Genomic DNA, 17,927 nt, shown 5'->3' on the forward strand with positions numbered 1-17,927 from the left:
TACAACAGAGAGAATAAAGTTGATTCTAATTTGTTAAATTGGGTCTGGCCAAAAACATTAACCCCTGCCCTCTAGTGTGAACATACACTGGCAGAAGAGAACGGTGTAGACCTCATATAGAAACGCACTATTAGCTGAAGGTACTTGTTTTCTAGTGAATAAGGACTGAAGAACCTACAAACAGTGATACTGCCAGATCCCTCCTGACAAGAGAAGGAAGCCAAACCCATCCACCAGTATACACACACAAACAGGACACAAATGTCTGTTGCGATATGTTTTATTAAATCATCTCTAAGTCATGTTACATCAGTAAGTTCCATGAGAGGCCCCAGAGAGAAAGATCACTTTCTCACCAGATGCAGTGCAAATGCAGGCGAGTCCCACAGACCTCCCACTGACGAGGAACGGACAGAACAGAATCGTACCCGATCCCGACTAAAGGGAGGAAAATAATTTAACGATAAAAACTAAAACCAATGCTGACGGCGTTCTACAAGTCGTTAATGGTCCGTTGTAAACGGACACAAGGCGGTGTGCCGCCGTACCGATGTCCTCCTGTATATAAATGCACTGCACTGTTGCTATAGACTAGAGTATAGGAACATCCAAATGTAGAAGGAAGGAGAGGGCATTGGGCCCTTCCACAGAGCAGCATGCAGTGAGTCTAAGTGTGTGTGGTGGGGGTTACAAGGGAAAAAAACTAGCTCAATCATCATGAAACATAACTTCATAATCTAACAAAGTGCAATGAGCAAATTAAGTTTAAAGTATACATACCAACAAAAACTTTTGGCACTCTCTTCTGCATACAGCAAAGACACTAGGTGAAGCATTTCGAACATACAAAAAAAAAAAAAGTACTGTCGGCCATGGTTAGGAGCTCAATCTCAGGTTTATACGTACAGTACTTCAGAAACAGAGCTCTAGGGTAAAGGGGCTTGGTTAGTGGCTGTGAAGCTGAAACCATTCTCCTGCCTCCACAAATAGCCAGGGAGAAACCGCCACTATCCAAGACATTAACCTCTACCGTAGTGATCAGTGACTTCAGCCAGAGCCATGAAATTAGCATCTTACTGGAGTGAGAGTCAGGCCTGGATTAAATCTAAGTGCAAAGCAGGATGTCCTCGTCACTGAAAAACATGAAAGCAAGCATTACCGTTTCAGGCTGAACGTCTGCCCAGGGTAATCGCAGTACCCGCAGGTCACCACTAGATGGGGCACTAAAATACTAATAAGGAGATGTACCATAGAAGGTACAACCACTCCATTGCATTACATTACTTTATGTTTGTTTGACAAATGTTATCCTGTAAGCAACTTACATGGCTTACAGCTTTTACCTTATCCATTTATACAGCTGGATATTTACAGTAATTTCAGCCCTGCTCCCTATCACTGCTCCATATTGCTACCCACTGCTGCAACACCCCTGAACGGTGTCTGTTGTGACACTACCAGAACAACTTTAATTTTATAAATGCTCAAGTTATCTAAACATATGCTAGAAATGAAAAAAGTAACACTTGCTTAAATGTATGAATGTATGACCCAAATCTAAGGACATACAGCTTTGCAGTTATACCTAATCCCTACCTTTGATTACATGTTACTTCACTTTGCTGTTAGTTAGTTGTCAGAGACACTGGGCTCTGAATCCAGATCCCTCTGGTAAAATGGTAAGAACCAGACCTGAAAGCTGCTGAGCCCTGACAGCCAAAATGTGGCCACTTCCCAAATCTAATTCATAACACACACACAGAAAATCTGTCACATTTTCATTCAACAGACCTTTTGAAAACATGCTGACAGGTAACTTGATTAAGGTAACAGGAGAAAAAGAGCTATGAACTAGCAGACTATCCCTTTTCCTTAATGTAAGGAAACGAAAACGTCCTTATTCCAGTCAGCGTCACCTAGCGTAAGGTACGATTCACCCTCTTCGGCTCTTCAGCCAATAAGCATCCCGAAGTGCTCACCTTTCTCCGTGTCCTCTGAGAAGACAGACGGGAAGCGTGGAGGTTCAAACAGCGCAGCAACCGCTGCCTTGTGCAATCAAGGAGACTGAGAAGCAGCATTCTAGCCACCCGCTCTGCGGTTTGGACGCAACTCTGAACGACAAATTTAAGGAAGTGTTTCTTTTTTCGTCACTTACACATTTTCCTCCGAATTCAAGCTGCAATTACCACGAAGCCGTTTAAGGTAGTAAAAAGTAAGCATCGCTTCCTCAGAATTTGCGATTTCACACCTTAGAAATCACAAAGCGGGACTTAAGTAAATGTAAATGTAAATTAAGTAAATGTGTGGGGGAGGATGAGGATCACAGCAGGTAGAAGGGGAAAAAAACTGTCTCATGTGCGTTAGTGACAGGCCCCCCCCCCCCCTCAGTTACCCCTCTGTCTCCCTAGTATGCGGTTCAGCTTCTCACAGCTCTCCAGCTTCAGGGACTCCGCCTTCTGCTTCAGTCTGTCGTCCCGGTACAGCTGACCCAGGTGGGCGAGGTCTGACTCTGAGACGGGGGACAGGAGACAGAGGGCGCATCACTCCAAATTCAGTCGTACATGAACCAGCACACGGACAAATATACCACTCCGCACTTTAAACAGTGACGTTACTGTCATTAGAGTCTGCTTTTTAGACCAGCGCTTCAGGCCTTGTGTAAGCGAGGCTTTCCTTTTCTACTCATCCGGAGGGATCTGTTTCACTCAAAGTTGTTTTTCTTGTTACAGTACATCTCTCCCCCTCTGACTGACTCTGGTTCCATCTGTTTGGATGCCTGCCTGAACCAGGATCAGTGTGCCCAACCCATACCCTTACCCCCAACAACTACAATAAGATGTCTGCCTGATCCAGGATCAGTATGCCCAACCCGTAAGCTTACCCCCAACAGGTACAACAAGATTCCTGCCTGACCCAGGATCGGCGTGCCCAACCCATAACCTTAACCCCCAACAACTATGAAAGAGGATTAAAACTGATCGGAGACGTGAACTTGGTGACAGAATCCACCCCCATTCTGTGAGGCAGAGATCGGTCATTTTACTGTGCACCTAGGTGAGAGGAGCACTGAAGGAGACGGACAGACAGAGAGGAGACAGACAGACAGACGCAGAGAGACGTACTCTGCTGCTTCTCCTTCCAGCAGCTGCTCTGTAGGTGGTCGATGTAGTCGCTCTCCACCGACTTCTCCAGCTCCCGCAGGGCCACTCCTCTGTACTCCCTCTGGAAGCCCTTGTCCACGTAATAGGGCACTCCGAGGTGCTGCGTCTCCCGGGAAACCACCAGGCCCAGCGACCTGTGGTTGGGGCACACTGGTCACATGGAGAACGGACAGACGGAGGGACAGCCCCCGCGCACAACCACAGCACAAATGGACGGACAGTCTACAAGAACACCCGAGTGTGGGGCATGGAAGGCCCTCCAGCAATTGCTGCAATCATTTCCTGCACATTTATTCATTTGGCAGATGCCTTTATCCAGAGCAGCTTACAAGAAATGTACCCAATAGGGTTAGGCAATTATCTGCACAGACACTGAATCAAAAGCACCATTCTTGAAATACGGCGCCAGCAAAACTTGAGTTGGCAACATGAGATGGTCAGCACATGCAGGACTTTTCAGCAACCTCTTCATTTTTTTCTGCTTTGGTCACACATTAAACCATGTGAGGTACCTCCTCAGTTTAAGGAACAGCTGTATTGACGTTTTCTTAGCAGTCACCCGTCCTTAAGTTTTGCCGAGTGTGCATTTTGTGGGTCAGTAGGGGGGAAAGTTCTGAGACAAGGGTGGGGCCGGGACACAGAGAACTGGAGAGGGTCAACAGGACCGAAAAGCGGAACCTCAGATATTATGTCACACGATGAGTTTCTGCTGAAAGTCAGTGTGTGACAGGCTGCGTCACAGAAAACACAGGACGTCCATTTTTTGTGCCTTATGGTGGCTTTGACAGAACAAAACTTAACAAGTCACTCTCCTCTGCCACAAGTTGGCTTTTCCCACATGTTGAAAGTGGGAGTGTGCATACATCAGCTGCTATTCATTGAGTCTGAGATTACACAGTCACTGCTGGTCAGCTCACGCCCTACGTTACGGTCCACACGGTCGACTTACGGTTTGTAGAAGAGGCTATAGGGGGGGTTGGTGTGCATCAGCTGGGTTACCACGGAGATGAGGATGAGCACCAGCACAGGTAGCAGCTGCAGGAAGGCTGTCAAGGTGTTCTGGGAAAAAAAAGACACCGGCACGAGTCCCCCACGCAACTCAACAGATAGACAGCTGAAGGACCAATTATAACACCTCCCTGGGTGTGTGCCATTCGGGGTGGCCTCGCTGTGGTTTTGTCACCTGGCTGCGGTTGTTGTTCTCCACTTCCTCCTCGCGTCTTGTCTCGTTAGGGCGGCGTGGGCGGGGCTGGGAGTAGTACTGGGAGTATGAGGCTCCTCTGTTGCTATAAACGTGGATGTTGCCTATGGGAAAACAAGCCATTATTAACACGGATTTTTTAAAATACTATAGCACAAATCCTCCCACCTCTCTCTCCAACACACACACACAGAACCAACACACCTGTAGGGAACCTCCCCCCGAAAAAGATGTGAAAGAGCTCTTCGGGGGAAATATCTGCCTCGAAGTCTCGGCGGAAGGTGCGCCGGTGGCCAGGGTGGGCGGGGCCAGCAGGCTGGGAGGGGCTTTCCGTGGGCATCTCCGGCCCATGCTGGTCGTACAGTCGCCGCTTCTCGCCGTTGCTGAGGATGGCATACGCGTTGCCAATCGCTATGGGGGGAGGAGATAAGACATTGCAGTGTCACCACCATCTCCGGTGGAGAGCAGGGGATATATCAATGCATTAATCCTTGTGCCACACTGCTAAAGCTAACAGCTCAACAGAGGTGAGGAGATCGGGCAGGATATCATTGTGAGGTCTCTGTGTGTCTTCCTGATCCTCCTTAAACCCCTGACATGGGGGGGTTACCTTTGAAGGCGTCGGTGGCACCCGGAGCACAGTTTTTGTCAGGGTGGAACCGCAGCGCCAGCTTCCTGTAGGCCTTCTTCAGGTCTTCCTCGCTGGCGTCTTTGCCCACGCCCAGAATCTCGTAAAAGTCTTTGCATCTCTTTATCCTGTGACACACAAGGACAAGGACAGTCCAAACAGCCATCTCAGAACGCCACTCAGAACCCCTCATGCTTCCACTCTACAATTTATCCAGACAATTTTTCCACATATTACATCAGATATTGATGCCATTGATATGATACACTTAAACAGCTAATCAGGATGCATTAACAGTTACACAGCTACAAGTAAAGCCACTGACAGACAACTTTTACCATTTACCTACAACTTTTTGATGCTGTTTTATTCAAATTCTACATCCTAAACAACGCAAACAGCTTGGCTAAAAAAAGAAGCCTACTGCTAGTATTTGCTGGTTCCAGTCGTGTTGTCACAGTAGTTGCAATGTGCTGTAGGTTTTCAAAACCCGTGTTTCTGACTGTATTAGAGAGCATCTCCATTCTAGTCAACTGACTTACATATTAAAATGTGAGTGTGGCATTGCCCGCGTATCTTAGTTGCTCCGTGCCAATTTAAGGCAGTCAAAGACAGCCTGTTTCATGTCTGTGTGGTGGCGTCTCCATCACCCAGCCGCCACACAGTGCATTACTGAAAACTGGTCCCACAGTTGAGTCATGCACCAAGCTCAGTATCTTGGTTGCTAGGCACCACTTTAAGCCTGTTGGAGACATCAGAACTGTGCAAACCCACAGCCCAAGCGCTGCCCCACATAATTCGAATATGCCTGCAATGTTTTGTATTTAAACATGTGTATGATACTCCTTGACAGAACTGCTTGTCTAAGTGTGTTTTGACTGTAGTGTCAGAACTCAGCTGACCACAGCCTCTTCGTCCCTGAGGGAGGATGCTAACATAAGGCTCTGCACCAGCTTCAACGCAGTGCGCTGCCCGAGAACTGCTTTCAGTGCTGTGACACATTTATCAAGCTGATAGCAAGCTCCGTTTCTGCGAGGGTGAACTTCACACTGTGGTCGTCCCCAGTCCTCTTCACCCTCCACTGGCTGCTGCACCAGAAGCTGGCCTTCCAGCGTGACCTACAAGTACACAGCATCATCCCCGCAGATTCTCACTGGTTATAGCTGCAAGCTCTGTGTGTGTGGTGGGAGAGTGCTGCGCTGAGCTGTGGCAAGTTTTAAAACAACACCAACCTAGCATGTCTGCTCCTGAGAAAAAAAGAGGTGCTGCAATGGGTGACTGTGGGGCTGGCTCAGTCACATAAGACCAGACCCTGCATGAGCACAGAGATCCTCCACCAGAGGCCCCTGGAGGGAAATGCACCAAGAGGCACCACGGAGGAACCACAGAGAATTCCCCTAATCATCCTATTCTAAACCAATGGTCCCAGACTCTACGGACAGATCTGTGAGGCTGCAGACCCAAACCACGCAGAAGGCTAACGCTGCTAATCAGGAGTAGTTAATTCGAGCTGTTTTTTCCAAGGAGCTGAGACATCATTGGAGGACCAATCCCACTGTGAGGATGCAGATTTGTGGGCAGTGGGAAGCTGTCACTCCAGCTCCAGCTTGCTAACCCTAGCAGCATGTGTGAGGAATGGACAAAAACGTGGGCAGGCTGAAACCAGGCCTTGGGGCCCCACTGCCCTTCACCCCGAGTGGGATGGACCTCCACATCAATTAAGCAGAGTAGCCTTCCCTTGGGGCCAGTCACTTCGCCGGCAACAACCGGGGCTGAGGGTGCCCCCATGTTGAATATCTGACTTTTACCAGTTTTTTTTTATCATATGAAGCTGGTAGTTCCTTTATCAGAAGCCTCCTCTGTATTACACACAATGGGAATGCCTTGGTATTGTACAAAATTCCCTGTGCTGAGTTTCTTTGTAGCCCTCTGCTGACTGTGTTCACTCTGTTGCAATTAGAGCACTCTGTGAGTGCCTTATGAATCACCAAGGCACTTGGTATGAGGCTACTGAAGTCCCCGGTTATTTTAGAGTATCGTGCTCCATCGCAGACACACCTGTTGGAACAGAAATTCCAGAATGTCCGGCAGGTGTCCTTCTGTTGTTAATGCTGCTGCCGTTCCTGCAGCCGAAAATATGGGTGTCTGGGTGTCCTCTTTGCAAGCTGTTTGAGCAGAATGTAGCAAAACAACTCCTGTGGAGGTCATGCATCTTGTTTTCCCCGCTGCGGCTTCCCTCTGGACTAATGTGCCAGACTGTTGACTCAGTCTCGTGATGTGTTGACTTTAGTGAAACAGAACAAATGATGACGCGTGTAATCTCGTTTCTGTGAACAGCGGTCAATACAGCTGCGCTACACAGTCACTTGGGAGACGTGCATCAGCAGACAAAATGGTGAGCGGTATGTACAGGCCCAGCGCTACGGAGGTGCGTAGAGGTGCACTGCACCCCCAGACGGACCTCAGTGCACCGCCAGTTGTGTCCTTATATTCCGACGTCTACACAGTATTTATGACTCTCTGTGCACCCCCGTGGATTACAATTGCACCCCTCTGTATTTTCTACTGGCGCCAAATCTGGGTATGCACGACATTCTACAGGTGACACTGTAGTGCACCATGCAGTAATTTGTCAGATTTGCTCCGCTCCCATTGGCTGTCAGGGTCGAGACCCAGTTGCATGGTGTGTTGACTGTGCATAACTGCTCCTGGAACTGAGGTCGCATGCAACCTTCGGTTCCTTCAGCTCCTGGGTAAGAGCAAGGTACGCGTAGTTGTATAGGTGTGCTCTGTGTGTGTGCTGTGTGGAGTTCTTACCTGAGCACCGCCTGCCGCTGCTCCTCGCTGTAGCCCTTCCCTTCCTCGTTTGCCCTGGCGGTCTCCTCCTGATCCTCGCTGGGGCGCCTGCCGCCCACGTCCTGGCTGCGAGTCCTCTCACCCGTGGCGCTCCCATTCCTCAGAACGGCGTCGATCAGAACTGAGGGGACGAGCAGGCAGACAGTGACGTCAGCGTAAGAACAACAACGTCACAACCGCGCGGCAGCGGACCGTGCGACTGTTCTCATGGGCTGTGACACTGTCGCATTTGAGACATGCAAAAATTGGCACCTGCCTCATCAAATTGAACTCCCACTCGGATGTGTTAAAATAAAAATAAACCCCCTCCCCCCACCAAACACCTGCTTTATGCAGTGCAGAATGTATTTTTTTTTTCGGCGTCACGTGCAGTCTGCAGTCCTTCAGCGCACTTTCCTCATTGACGCAAAACAGTGCGTGCTTCATGTCATTCTGACTAATTAGCGCAACTATTCTTAGTACAGAGAAGTTACAGCTAACAGTGAGTCCCCAGCCTGCGATGGATGCCTACACGAGCTGCTCCGGCATGCTGTAGGCCTACCTGATTTTAGCAATGTATAGCTACCATTCGCAAATATTACTTCAGAAGTCTCTTAGTTCAAGAGACGGATTTGATTCTGCGTCCACAGGGTTCCTCGCACACACTTTCTTGATTTACTTGGGTAATTAGCAAGCCAAATCATTTAATTTTCACTAAATACCGCTTGTTTGCAACTGCCAATCGTGAGCGGAGTGCTGATGCCTCCTTGATTGACGTTACAATCCCAAACTTCAAATACCTGGTAAATGAAAATAAAAGCAAATACATGTGATGTTTATAATCTACTTGACGTGACTCGAGTCAAACATCGACAGTGTGACTGCTTCTGGGGAAAAAAAACAAGTTGAAGGGTAAGCATGCGTAGCCAGCTACCGACATCAGAAATTGATCTCTTTAGTTGTTTACCTAGCTATTTGTGTCGTTAGCTTACTGGCTAGGTACCTTTATCACGAAAAGGAGGGACGTTAAATCAAAACCTACGTTCATATGCATGAACTTTTGTGGAGCTAAGGATCGCTGTTGTTCTGCAGCACTCTTTGCCATGGGCATGCATTATTAGGTAAAGGAAACCAAAAATCTTGAGGTTGCAGTTTCCATTTAGCTAAACATCTCTTCAGATCGTGTTTTTTGTGATTACCTCTTGCTCGTGTGCTGGGGTACACTTTCTGCGCTTCGTAAAGTAACTGAAGCGCTGCATCTCTCCGTCCGGATCGCAAGCACAGTTTTGCCTTTTCAATTAATCTGTCAGATTCTTCTCTGTCCATTTTGCATTTTTTTTTTCTTTGAACCCAGTTGTACGGCCAGTTGATCTTGCCAATATAGCCCAGCTGTCAGGGAAACAGACAGGTAGGCTAGCTAGCTACAATAACGGACACGGAAGCGTGCTAGAGGAGTAATTTACCGGTAATGCTACCTAGCTATTGTATACACCCACTCTTAGCAGCTGACTATCTCACATTAGCTAGCCGGCTAGTGTTAGCTTGCTAGCTGATTCGGCGCTGTCATTTTTATTGCCGTTATTACTCAAACGGTGGACATTTGCTAGCTAGCTAGCTTGCAGGCTACCTAAGTAGCTGGCTGACTGCGTTTATTTAACTCTCGCATAATGACAACACTTATTTGAATGCTCGGTCTAAAAAGCAGCGAAAACATAGAAGGACAACAAGAGAAATCCAGGACAGCTAGCTTGCTATATCTGTCGGTTCCGAAAATAGCAACATCTTACATATTCACTTCTACTGTATAGCTAACAGGAAACGGAAAAGGATTGCAATTGCTTTCCAACGAGCATCAATTTTGTCCAATGGCGATTCACTGTTTGTGTCCCTACATGGCCGGATGGACGCTGTGAGTAGACTATGAGTTGGTCTCAGAAATGCAGTATAAATTGCATGTCGTTTGTTATAACATTATTATGAAAGTCCGTCAGATTACTAGGTGGCATTGTTACTTTGTTGGCTGGAATTCAGTTTTTGTAAATGGTTATAGAAAATATTATTTTTATAATCTTGCAGTCTAGAACCTATAAACTTAACCAGCTTTTGGACGTGTGCATTTGTTAAAATATAGGGAGATTACGTTTTATTGCTAAGATGGTTACGTTAGGTCTTTCTCCACTATACACAGTATGATTTGTGGTCACTTGGTCTGAAATTGCCAGCAAAGCTTTGTGTGCCAAAACTGAATTGATCACAACTGAAATGGTGACTCTGTTTAAACTGTATTATTTGTTATAAAATGAAAACATGGACAAATTTAAATGCATTAAAAATAATTTATTTCACACTTGCTTTCAGTTTTCCAGAATACTGAGCCACAATTGCGCACACACATACAGGCACAACAAACATCAGGAAAGTCTGTAATGGGCAAGGCCAGCTTGCTTTCCTTTCCGTCTCTCAAGAGTTGAGGTTTCCACGGTTTCACACAAGTTCCAATCACACTTCCCCTACATTCACACACACCATTTGAACTGATGAAGCTGAGGAGGTTGTTACACTTTGACCCAGGGACCAACTTTCAGACCCTGGGGACACTTGTGTCCTGCTCACTATGCATCAATGACTATCAATCACCACACCCCTCAAACACACTTTTAAAACATTTAGTGTTAGCATTACATTAGCAAATATGGCTATTTGAATATTGTACCAACCACACCCTGCAGTTACAGATGACAAAATGCCCCTTACATCTGAATCTGAATAACCTCAAATTCATATTGCAGACTTAAGTTGACACTGTGGTCTTGTTCAGGCTGTGTAAGAAGCTGGCATGCCTTGCATTTTCAGCAATAAATGAAAGAAACACAGAGTTAACTTTATCTGAAGAAAGGAACTGTTGAGTGAGATGCAGTAGTTCCTTCGATGTATGGACAGTACAGAAAAAGTGGGTGGCTATTGACATTACTGCTTTGTTATGTCTAAAAGCTTCTCACATTACATTCAAACTCTGGACATTGACCCTTCCTCACCAAAATGTTTGGTGTTCCCTGCTGTAGTTCATTGGTGGAAGCAGCACTGTATTTTCCCAGCCCGAGCTGGGCATCAGCACCACTCCCAGCACACATCAATGCAAGAGGAACTCTTACACCACTGAAATCACAGATGCACTCACACACACACACACACACACACCCACACAGAGCAGCTTCTGACTACTGTCGCTCTTCATAGCAACTAGCAGCAGTGCGGCGCACGCTCAAGCGTTGCGCAATCACCAGCTGCTGAATGTATGCGAGACAGTGAGTCAGCTCACACTGAATCACTGCTGACAGAGTCGGGGAATATCCTGGATCAGGATCAGGTGATCGTGCCTGCAGGTCACACAAGTTTAAATAATGATTAAAAAAAACCTAGAGCCATATAAAAGTGCTCACATCTGGCAAACGCCTCCTCTCGACAAGGCACCACTCCTCCAAAGTTCACAGCTACAGTACAGGCAGGCTCTGTTTTCAGCGGGTGATACACACTGCATTGGAGCAACACTGAAATATGACGCAGGGTCTCCTTCTGTGAAGTATGTAGTCTTTTTTTTCCAAAAGTCATGCCCATTGTAGCAGAGTAACAGCATTCCTGATCAGGAATCAGAAACTTACTGGAATGCAGTGAGCAAACGCACGCACAGACACACACACACACACACACTGATAATACCATTCCCTGAATGTTCTCTGAAAGTGCATATGTGCCTTCGTTTTTTCCTAAAGTCGTAATCTCTGCACTGCGGCTCTGCACAGGTTGCGCTCTCAGTCAAAGTCGCGTACGATGGGGCTGGCGGACGAGTACAGCTTCCTCTTGACCAGCCTGTAGCCCGCGTGCAGGGTCAGTGCCTTGTCCGCCACGAAGAAGTTCTTGAGAGCGGCCCAGCCGGCGGGGTCGGCCTTGAACACGATGGACAGTTCGAAGGTGGGCGTGACGCAGCGGTCCGGCGTGATGGAGCCCAGCGGCTGCAGGACGCCCTTGGTCTCCAGCAGCACGTGGATGAGTGCCCCCCGGAGGCCGCAGGGCTCGTCGGCGGAGGACAGCATGACGTCCCGGGCCACGCGGGTGGTCAGCCGGCGCGGCAGGAGCAGCTCCTGGCAGTGCAGGCGGGACGTCTTGGCGTCGGACAGGCACAGCTCTATCTGCTTAGCCAGCTCCAGCTGAAGCGCCTCCTCCACACAGTCTTCCATACTCGAACCCGGGTCCAGCCACTCCACACCTGTGACGTACAGGAAAGAGAGGAACATTTGATTACTGCTGACCCTGTTCATGACCTACATTTTTAAAAGCATTAAGAACACCTCTAAATGCTTAACGTGGTGCAGTGGTAGCGAGCAGGGCTTGTAACTGACAGGTTGCAGGTTCGATTCCCTACTGGGGCACTGCTGCTATACCCTTGGGCACCTAACCCAGAATTGCTTCAGTAAATATTCAGCTGTATGAATGGATAAAACTGTAATCTATGTCAGTTGCTCTGGATAAGAGTGTCTGATAAATGATAGTAATGTAATCACATCGACAGAGAGTTCTTTTTAATATTGTGACATTATTCAAATTCAATAATTTGACATAATTTAAATACTGACACTGGAAATTAGGTGCCTTTCCGGGTTATTTTTTTGACCTACTCGAGATTACAGTATTCTATTTTTACCTACCATCACATGATCGAAATCAAAAAGCGGACAAAGATCCTTACTGTACTAAGGTCAGGTGACATTAAACATGTGACCACAAGGATTACACGTAAGATGTAGTGATCGTTGAGGTAGGCTGCGTCAGCTTCGTAATTAAATAGCCTACATAAAACCCTAACAAATCCCTGTGAATGGGCTCCATTGTAACGAGAAACATTTTTGTTTAGCCCAGATATACAGGACCTAATTTTCAACAACAGTAATACCTCACTACAAATTAAGTTTATTTACTAAGTTTTTCTTACGAAGTTTAACAAGCTACAGAGGCATTTAAATTCATTTAAAGATAGTCGAATTGACATTATAGTATACCTGCTTAATAACCTTAAAAACCCTACTAATGAAAAGATAAATATGAGGAATATCAGAGACTACTTACTTGACGACTTGATCGCTTCTGTGTATTCGCAGTTTGCCTCTAAACTCTGGCCGTCCTTTCTACTGCTTGATGTAAACTGGTGTACAAACTTTTTCATAAACTCCACTAATCTGTCCTCTTCCGACACTACGGTCATCCCGTTCCCGAAAACCAGCGCCTGTGTATATACCATCCTGTCCTAACTTCTTTTTTTTTTTGCTCTCCGTTAATACTCTTGCAGCGAGCCCATGAGTCGTTGTCGTTGACTTCTCTCAGTGTACCGATCGGTTAATCGTGCTTTTCTGACGCTCGTCGGGGTACTTAAGTACTGCTAGCGGTTGCATCAGCTACTGATCTGGGTTGACTGCAAGCGAGTGGGACGGACGAAGGGCGGCGTCTCAGGTTACCATGGCAGTACGGTATTAAGCAATACTCGTGTGAAGTTTAATCAGACACTACGTGCGCCGGAGCAATACCAGCAGCTATTGCATCTTACTTCCTTTTCGATCTCCACTTAAAACCGTATTTGCGTGTTTTGTTTTCTGCAGTCTGCGGTTCTGATCGCATCACCAGCCGCAGAGGTAATCATTTAAAAAGCTTTAGGTTCCAGCATGGCTGAAACCGGGCAGTCATTGTCAGTTAAAATATGGTTGAGATGTGAAACTTAGACATGACAGTAAATTATTTTTAGCCAAGTGTATTTTGCTTTCATTTTTCTTTCCCCTGAGTTACTCCAGTGAATTGTAACTTGTAAATGGAAAGGTCCTCTTTCACGTCACAAGACCCTGTTAATTTCCACACCTGTCTAGACAGTGTGAAACATACCTGAATCACAGGTAAGGCCACATGACCTAGCAAATAAGGAAGTGACTTTCCTGATAAACGTTCTCCCCTTTTCTCAGTTTCTTCCAGCGAAACACGTTATGATGCAAGCTGGACAGCAGCCAAGGGCAACGAAGCCTTACAGTGAATCAGAGTCCTGGGCTTTTCCCCTCGTGAGTTCACCTGAAGAACATCCATCCCATTCCCGAACAACGGCAAAGTCCACAGACTCCAGGCTATTTTTAGCCGGCACTGCAAGGGCGGCAGACGTGCGATTTGCTCAGAACCTGGGAGGAAGGACGCGGCCGGGACGGGGTAGGTTGCGCCTGACTGGCTTCGGTTTGCGGCGCAGGCTGTGGTGTCACCGATCTTTCAGTAACACTGATGCAACGGCTGTTTCTGCTTGCAGTGCCCTAGTTTCCTTTGTGCGCGTTCAGTGCGGCGATTCAACTCCGACATGCCCCTGTGCACGTCCCCATCGCGGAAATTAACCAGCCTAGGGGCAGCCAGGCTCTACTCACCTCGCCCATTGCGTGAGGGGGGGAGGGGTTGGCTTAGTGAACCCTAATTTGTCTGAGGCCGGGTCTTTTGCCCATTTATTATCCAGTTCAGGAAGTATGGCCAGGCACTTATTAACTCTTCTGCCAAGTCCAACAGACACTGGCCTCCTCTCTGCTGGAGAAGAGTCCATGGAAGGTAGTAGTGGAGGTAGAGGGGATGGACAGATGATAAGCAGTGTAAGGGATATAAGCAAGAGATTGATGGGAGATTTAGGACAGATTGCTAGTATAACTATGAGTGATTACTATAATTTTTGTTGAAGTTCCATAGGAAGATTTGGGAGGAGAGTTTACAGACAATCCACAATTAATGAAAATTAGACCCATCAACAAATCTAAAAATCGCACTTACCACATCCTTTCCGCGTTAGCTGTTCACAGTGTTCAGAGTCCTCTGTCTACTCATTTGCTAAAACACACCTTCATCAAGCATGGATCTCTTGCTCCACTCTTCTGATAACAATGGCTCTTTGCATGCCTTTCTCTTCCTCCTGCCTCTGTCCTATCTCCGGCGGTGCACGGCCGCACGGACAGGTTACTTGGTCCAGGCCCACCTGGTTCCACAACGACCCCCAACCCCCATCCTCCCACTTGTCGGCCGTGCCACATTCCATGCCCCCTTCCCTCCCGCTATTCAGATGGGGACGACCCTTTCCCCCTCTCTCCCTTTCCCCAGTGCTTGTCCTGGCGCTGCACAGGTCCCGGAACCTCAACCTAGCTGTCCCGCCCGTGGGCTTTTCCTGTCGGCCTCTCTGGTCCCCCTCGCCAGATGACTCGTGGTTGCCTTAATTGTATTTCGGTGGTATGGTGTTTTTCCTGCCACAGGCTGTTCCCGGAATTCTGCGGCTCCTGATTTCTCAGCTGAACCATTTTGGGCGGCCACAGTCACCAAATTAACCACGTAGATTCGATTTTCTTGCAGGCCTCAAAGCAATTTTGTAGTTAATTCGATCTGCAGTTCAGAGTACACATCTTTTTCTGCTCCCTAATCTGCCGTAACTAAAAATTTGTCATGTTGGTTAAATGCAATCTTGCGCCTCTCTCCTCACAACAGAGGAGCCAGGTTGAATTAATGCGGGGCACATATCTCTGGCTTTGAGAGGGGCATATGGTATCCACACAGGGGGTCAACGGCCTCAGCCCATGACCAGATGTGATCCCTTCCTCAGATTCCATGCCAAATACATAGTTCTGCTATAACCGCATCAAATGCAACCTTCGTGCTTTTATTGTATGCAAATTCATATCTACCGAGTTGAAGTTCCAAACAAATATTAGGGAGAATTTACGATCCCTACACAGTTAAGGAGAAGTAGGTAAACCGGTCCTGTCCACAACTATAAAAATCACACTTACCACTTCCTTTTTGCATTAGGTGTTCAGGGAAACCCCCCCTCTCATCTTCCCATTTCTTTTCCTTGTTTGTGATGTCCACAAGGGGGGGTCAAAAACCTTGGCCCACAGCTCAATGGGATCCCTTTATCAGATTCCAAGCCAAATGAAGTTCCTCTGTAACCACATCAGATGCAACCTTAATGATTCCATTGTATCAAAATTCCCATGCAAATCCTACTGAATTATTATGAATTACATTTATATGGCACCCTTCAAGGTTCTCAAAAGCGTTTACGGTGAAGTATGTGGGATTGATTCTGATTTCAATTACGATTGATAAGGGACTGATTGATGGATGATGGGGAAAATTGATGGAAAATTGATGGTGGGTAAAAGGAGGATGTATGGGAATATATAAAAAATGTATGTGGGATTGATGAGGTGTGTGTGGTTGACTGACAATGACTGTACTTGGAAGTGTAACATGGAAGCATAACTCCACAGAAAGGTGTTGGCGGTGTTTTTTTGTCCTGGAGACGCTGTTGCCGGGCAGAGGCAGCCCCAAGCGTGAGGCGGTGACGGTCGGATCCTCCTGTCTCGGTCCTGCGCCAGCCTCCTGGATCACGAGTGTAGCTGCACCTGAGGGCCGCACGCATTCCTGCGCAGTCACAATGCAACCAGGCCGACTTGTTTGGACGAATCGCGGGCCGCCTCGCGGGCGTGATCTCATTCACGATAGCTTCACAGGCACGTCCTCCCCCCATAAATTTTTCGAGGTGTCTAAGTGTGTGTATGTGTGTGTGTGTGTGTGTGTGTGTGTGTGACAGTGGAGGCTCTCTGAGACGTCTCTGGGCGTCTCTGATGTGACAGGATTAGGCCACTCGAGAAGAAGCTGTTTGGAACGTGTGGTGCGGTCATGTGCTAGAGGAAACAGATGGGCGATAGCACCCTGTGACTATCTGTTTGTTGCTTCAAGTTGCATCAGTTTTCGTACCTTTCCATGGCCCCGGGCGACACGTCGGGAGGAGCATCGCTCCTCCAGTGACATGGTGTTCCCCATGCGGCCGAGCCACACTTTGGACCCCCCCAATGCGCCTGTCAGTTGTTTACCGCACTGCCTAATAGGTTGATTATCATCACTGCTGCCATCAGGAGATTGTATGCTTTACACATGCTAATGTGATTATGTGCTTATATACTTCACAGCTGTGCAGTGGGACTCATTTTCGTAGAAAATGCTGTTTGTCGCGGCGGGGTTCTCATGCAGGGAATGTAGGCCGTTGGTAATGTGGAGTGGGCTTTTCCCGGGGTCCTGCTTTTACGTCACAAATGCATCGTTTCTGCTGCGCTTCTCCGTGGCACGTAGGCACTGACTTGGCTGCCGGGTGCAGGAAGTAGTTTCTCACGTGTTAGCACATCGAATTTGGTGGAAGGAAGACTGCCTGAAACCAGATCTGCTGCTCTGCTGTGTGAGGTTTCACACGCTGGCAAAAGGCCATGCCGGAAAGAGCCGTCTGTTCCTGATAAGGCATGGGGGCTTGGATCAAGTGCTGCTGGCTGAATCCAGGTGTTTTTTTCAGTCTAATGTCGACCATCTACATTACAGTTGTTTAGCAGATGCTTTTATCCAGAGCGACTTACAGAGGTTACAGTTTCAACCATTTATACAGCTGGATATTTACTGAGGCATTTCTGGGTTAAGTGCCTTGCCCAAGGGTACAACAGCAGCGCCTCAGCAGGGATTCAAACCAGCAACCTTTGGGTTATGAGTCCTGCTCCTTACTGCTATGCCACACTGCTGCCCAATTACCCCATACAAAACCCATCTACACAATTACAGTCCGCCCCCTTTGCTCCCCTTTCTACCCCTGTGCATATGAAATGCCTGGGACACACTTTAGGGCAGATCACTTCCTAGGATCCACCCCACTACCACCAAGAAAGTCCTCTCAGCTCCTGAACCCTGTAATTACCTTACAGTGTGGGAAAAATACAACTATGTCTCTTCATTGTTGTGGTCTGTAGAGCAAGAATGCAAAACCATGAGCTGAATTTCGCAGGGAAAGTATTTTACAGGGAAAACAAATTCTTTGTATGTATAAATAGGATCTGAATACATGACCTGAATACGTTGTTTGTGTTAAGATGTTTCATAATCCAAGGGCTGAAGTTTCAGCTGAAAAGGGTCCTAAGGCAAGCATAATTTTATGTTACATGCTGTTCTGGTCATACAACAAATAATGTTTATCACAGGCTATATTGGCTTCAGGTATTTCAAAAACGTA

At 47.3% G+C, this 17,927-nt stretch overlaps 2 protein-coding genes across 2 annotated transcripts; both read right to left on the reverse strand.

The window, feature by feature from the left end:
- Nucleotides 1–271: 271 nt before the first annotated feature.
- LOC118790903 (dnaJ homolog subfamily C member 18-like) lies at nt 272–9,628 on the reverse strand. The gene is made up of 8 exons (XM_036548032.1): nt 9,025–9,628; nt 7,808–7,967; nt 4,973–5,118; nt 4,567–4,773; nt 4,345–4,466; nt 4,111–4,220; nt 3,123–3,295; nt 272–2,509 (listed from the first exon to the last, which is right to left on the reverse strand). The coding sequence occupies exons 1-8, from the start codon at nt 9,149–9,151 to the stop codon at nt 2,385–2,387; spliced, it is 1,170 nt and encodes a 389-aa protein (XP_036403925.1). The 5' UTR covers nt 9,152–9,628; the 3' UTR covers nt 272–2,384.
- A 558-nt stretch (nt 9,629–10,186) lies between these two features.
- si:ch211-39i2.2 (uncharacterized protein LOC449866 homolog) lies at nt 10,187–13,224 on the reverse strand. Its single transcript, XM_036548703.1, has 2 exons — nt 12,947–13,224; nt 10,187–12,089 (listed from the first exon to the last, which is right to left on the reverse strand). Exons 1-2 carry the CDS (start codon nt 13,116–13,118, stop codon nt 11,635–11,637), a joined length of 627 nt encoding a protein of 208 aa, XP_036404596.1. The 5' UTR covers nt 13,119–13,224; the 3' UTR covers nt 10,187–11,634.
- Nucleotides 13,225–17,927: the final 4,703 nt, after the last annotated feature.

The sequence above is a fragment of the Megalops cyprinoides genome, chromosome 16, assembly GCF_013368585.1.
Source record: "Megalops cyprinoides isolate fMegCyp1 chromosome 16, fMegCyp1.pri, whole genome shotgun sequence".
Lineage (NCBI taxonomy): Eukaryota > Metazoa > Chordata > Actinopteri > Elopiformes > Megalopidae > Megalops > Megalops cyprinoides.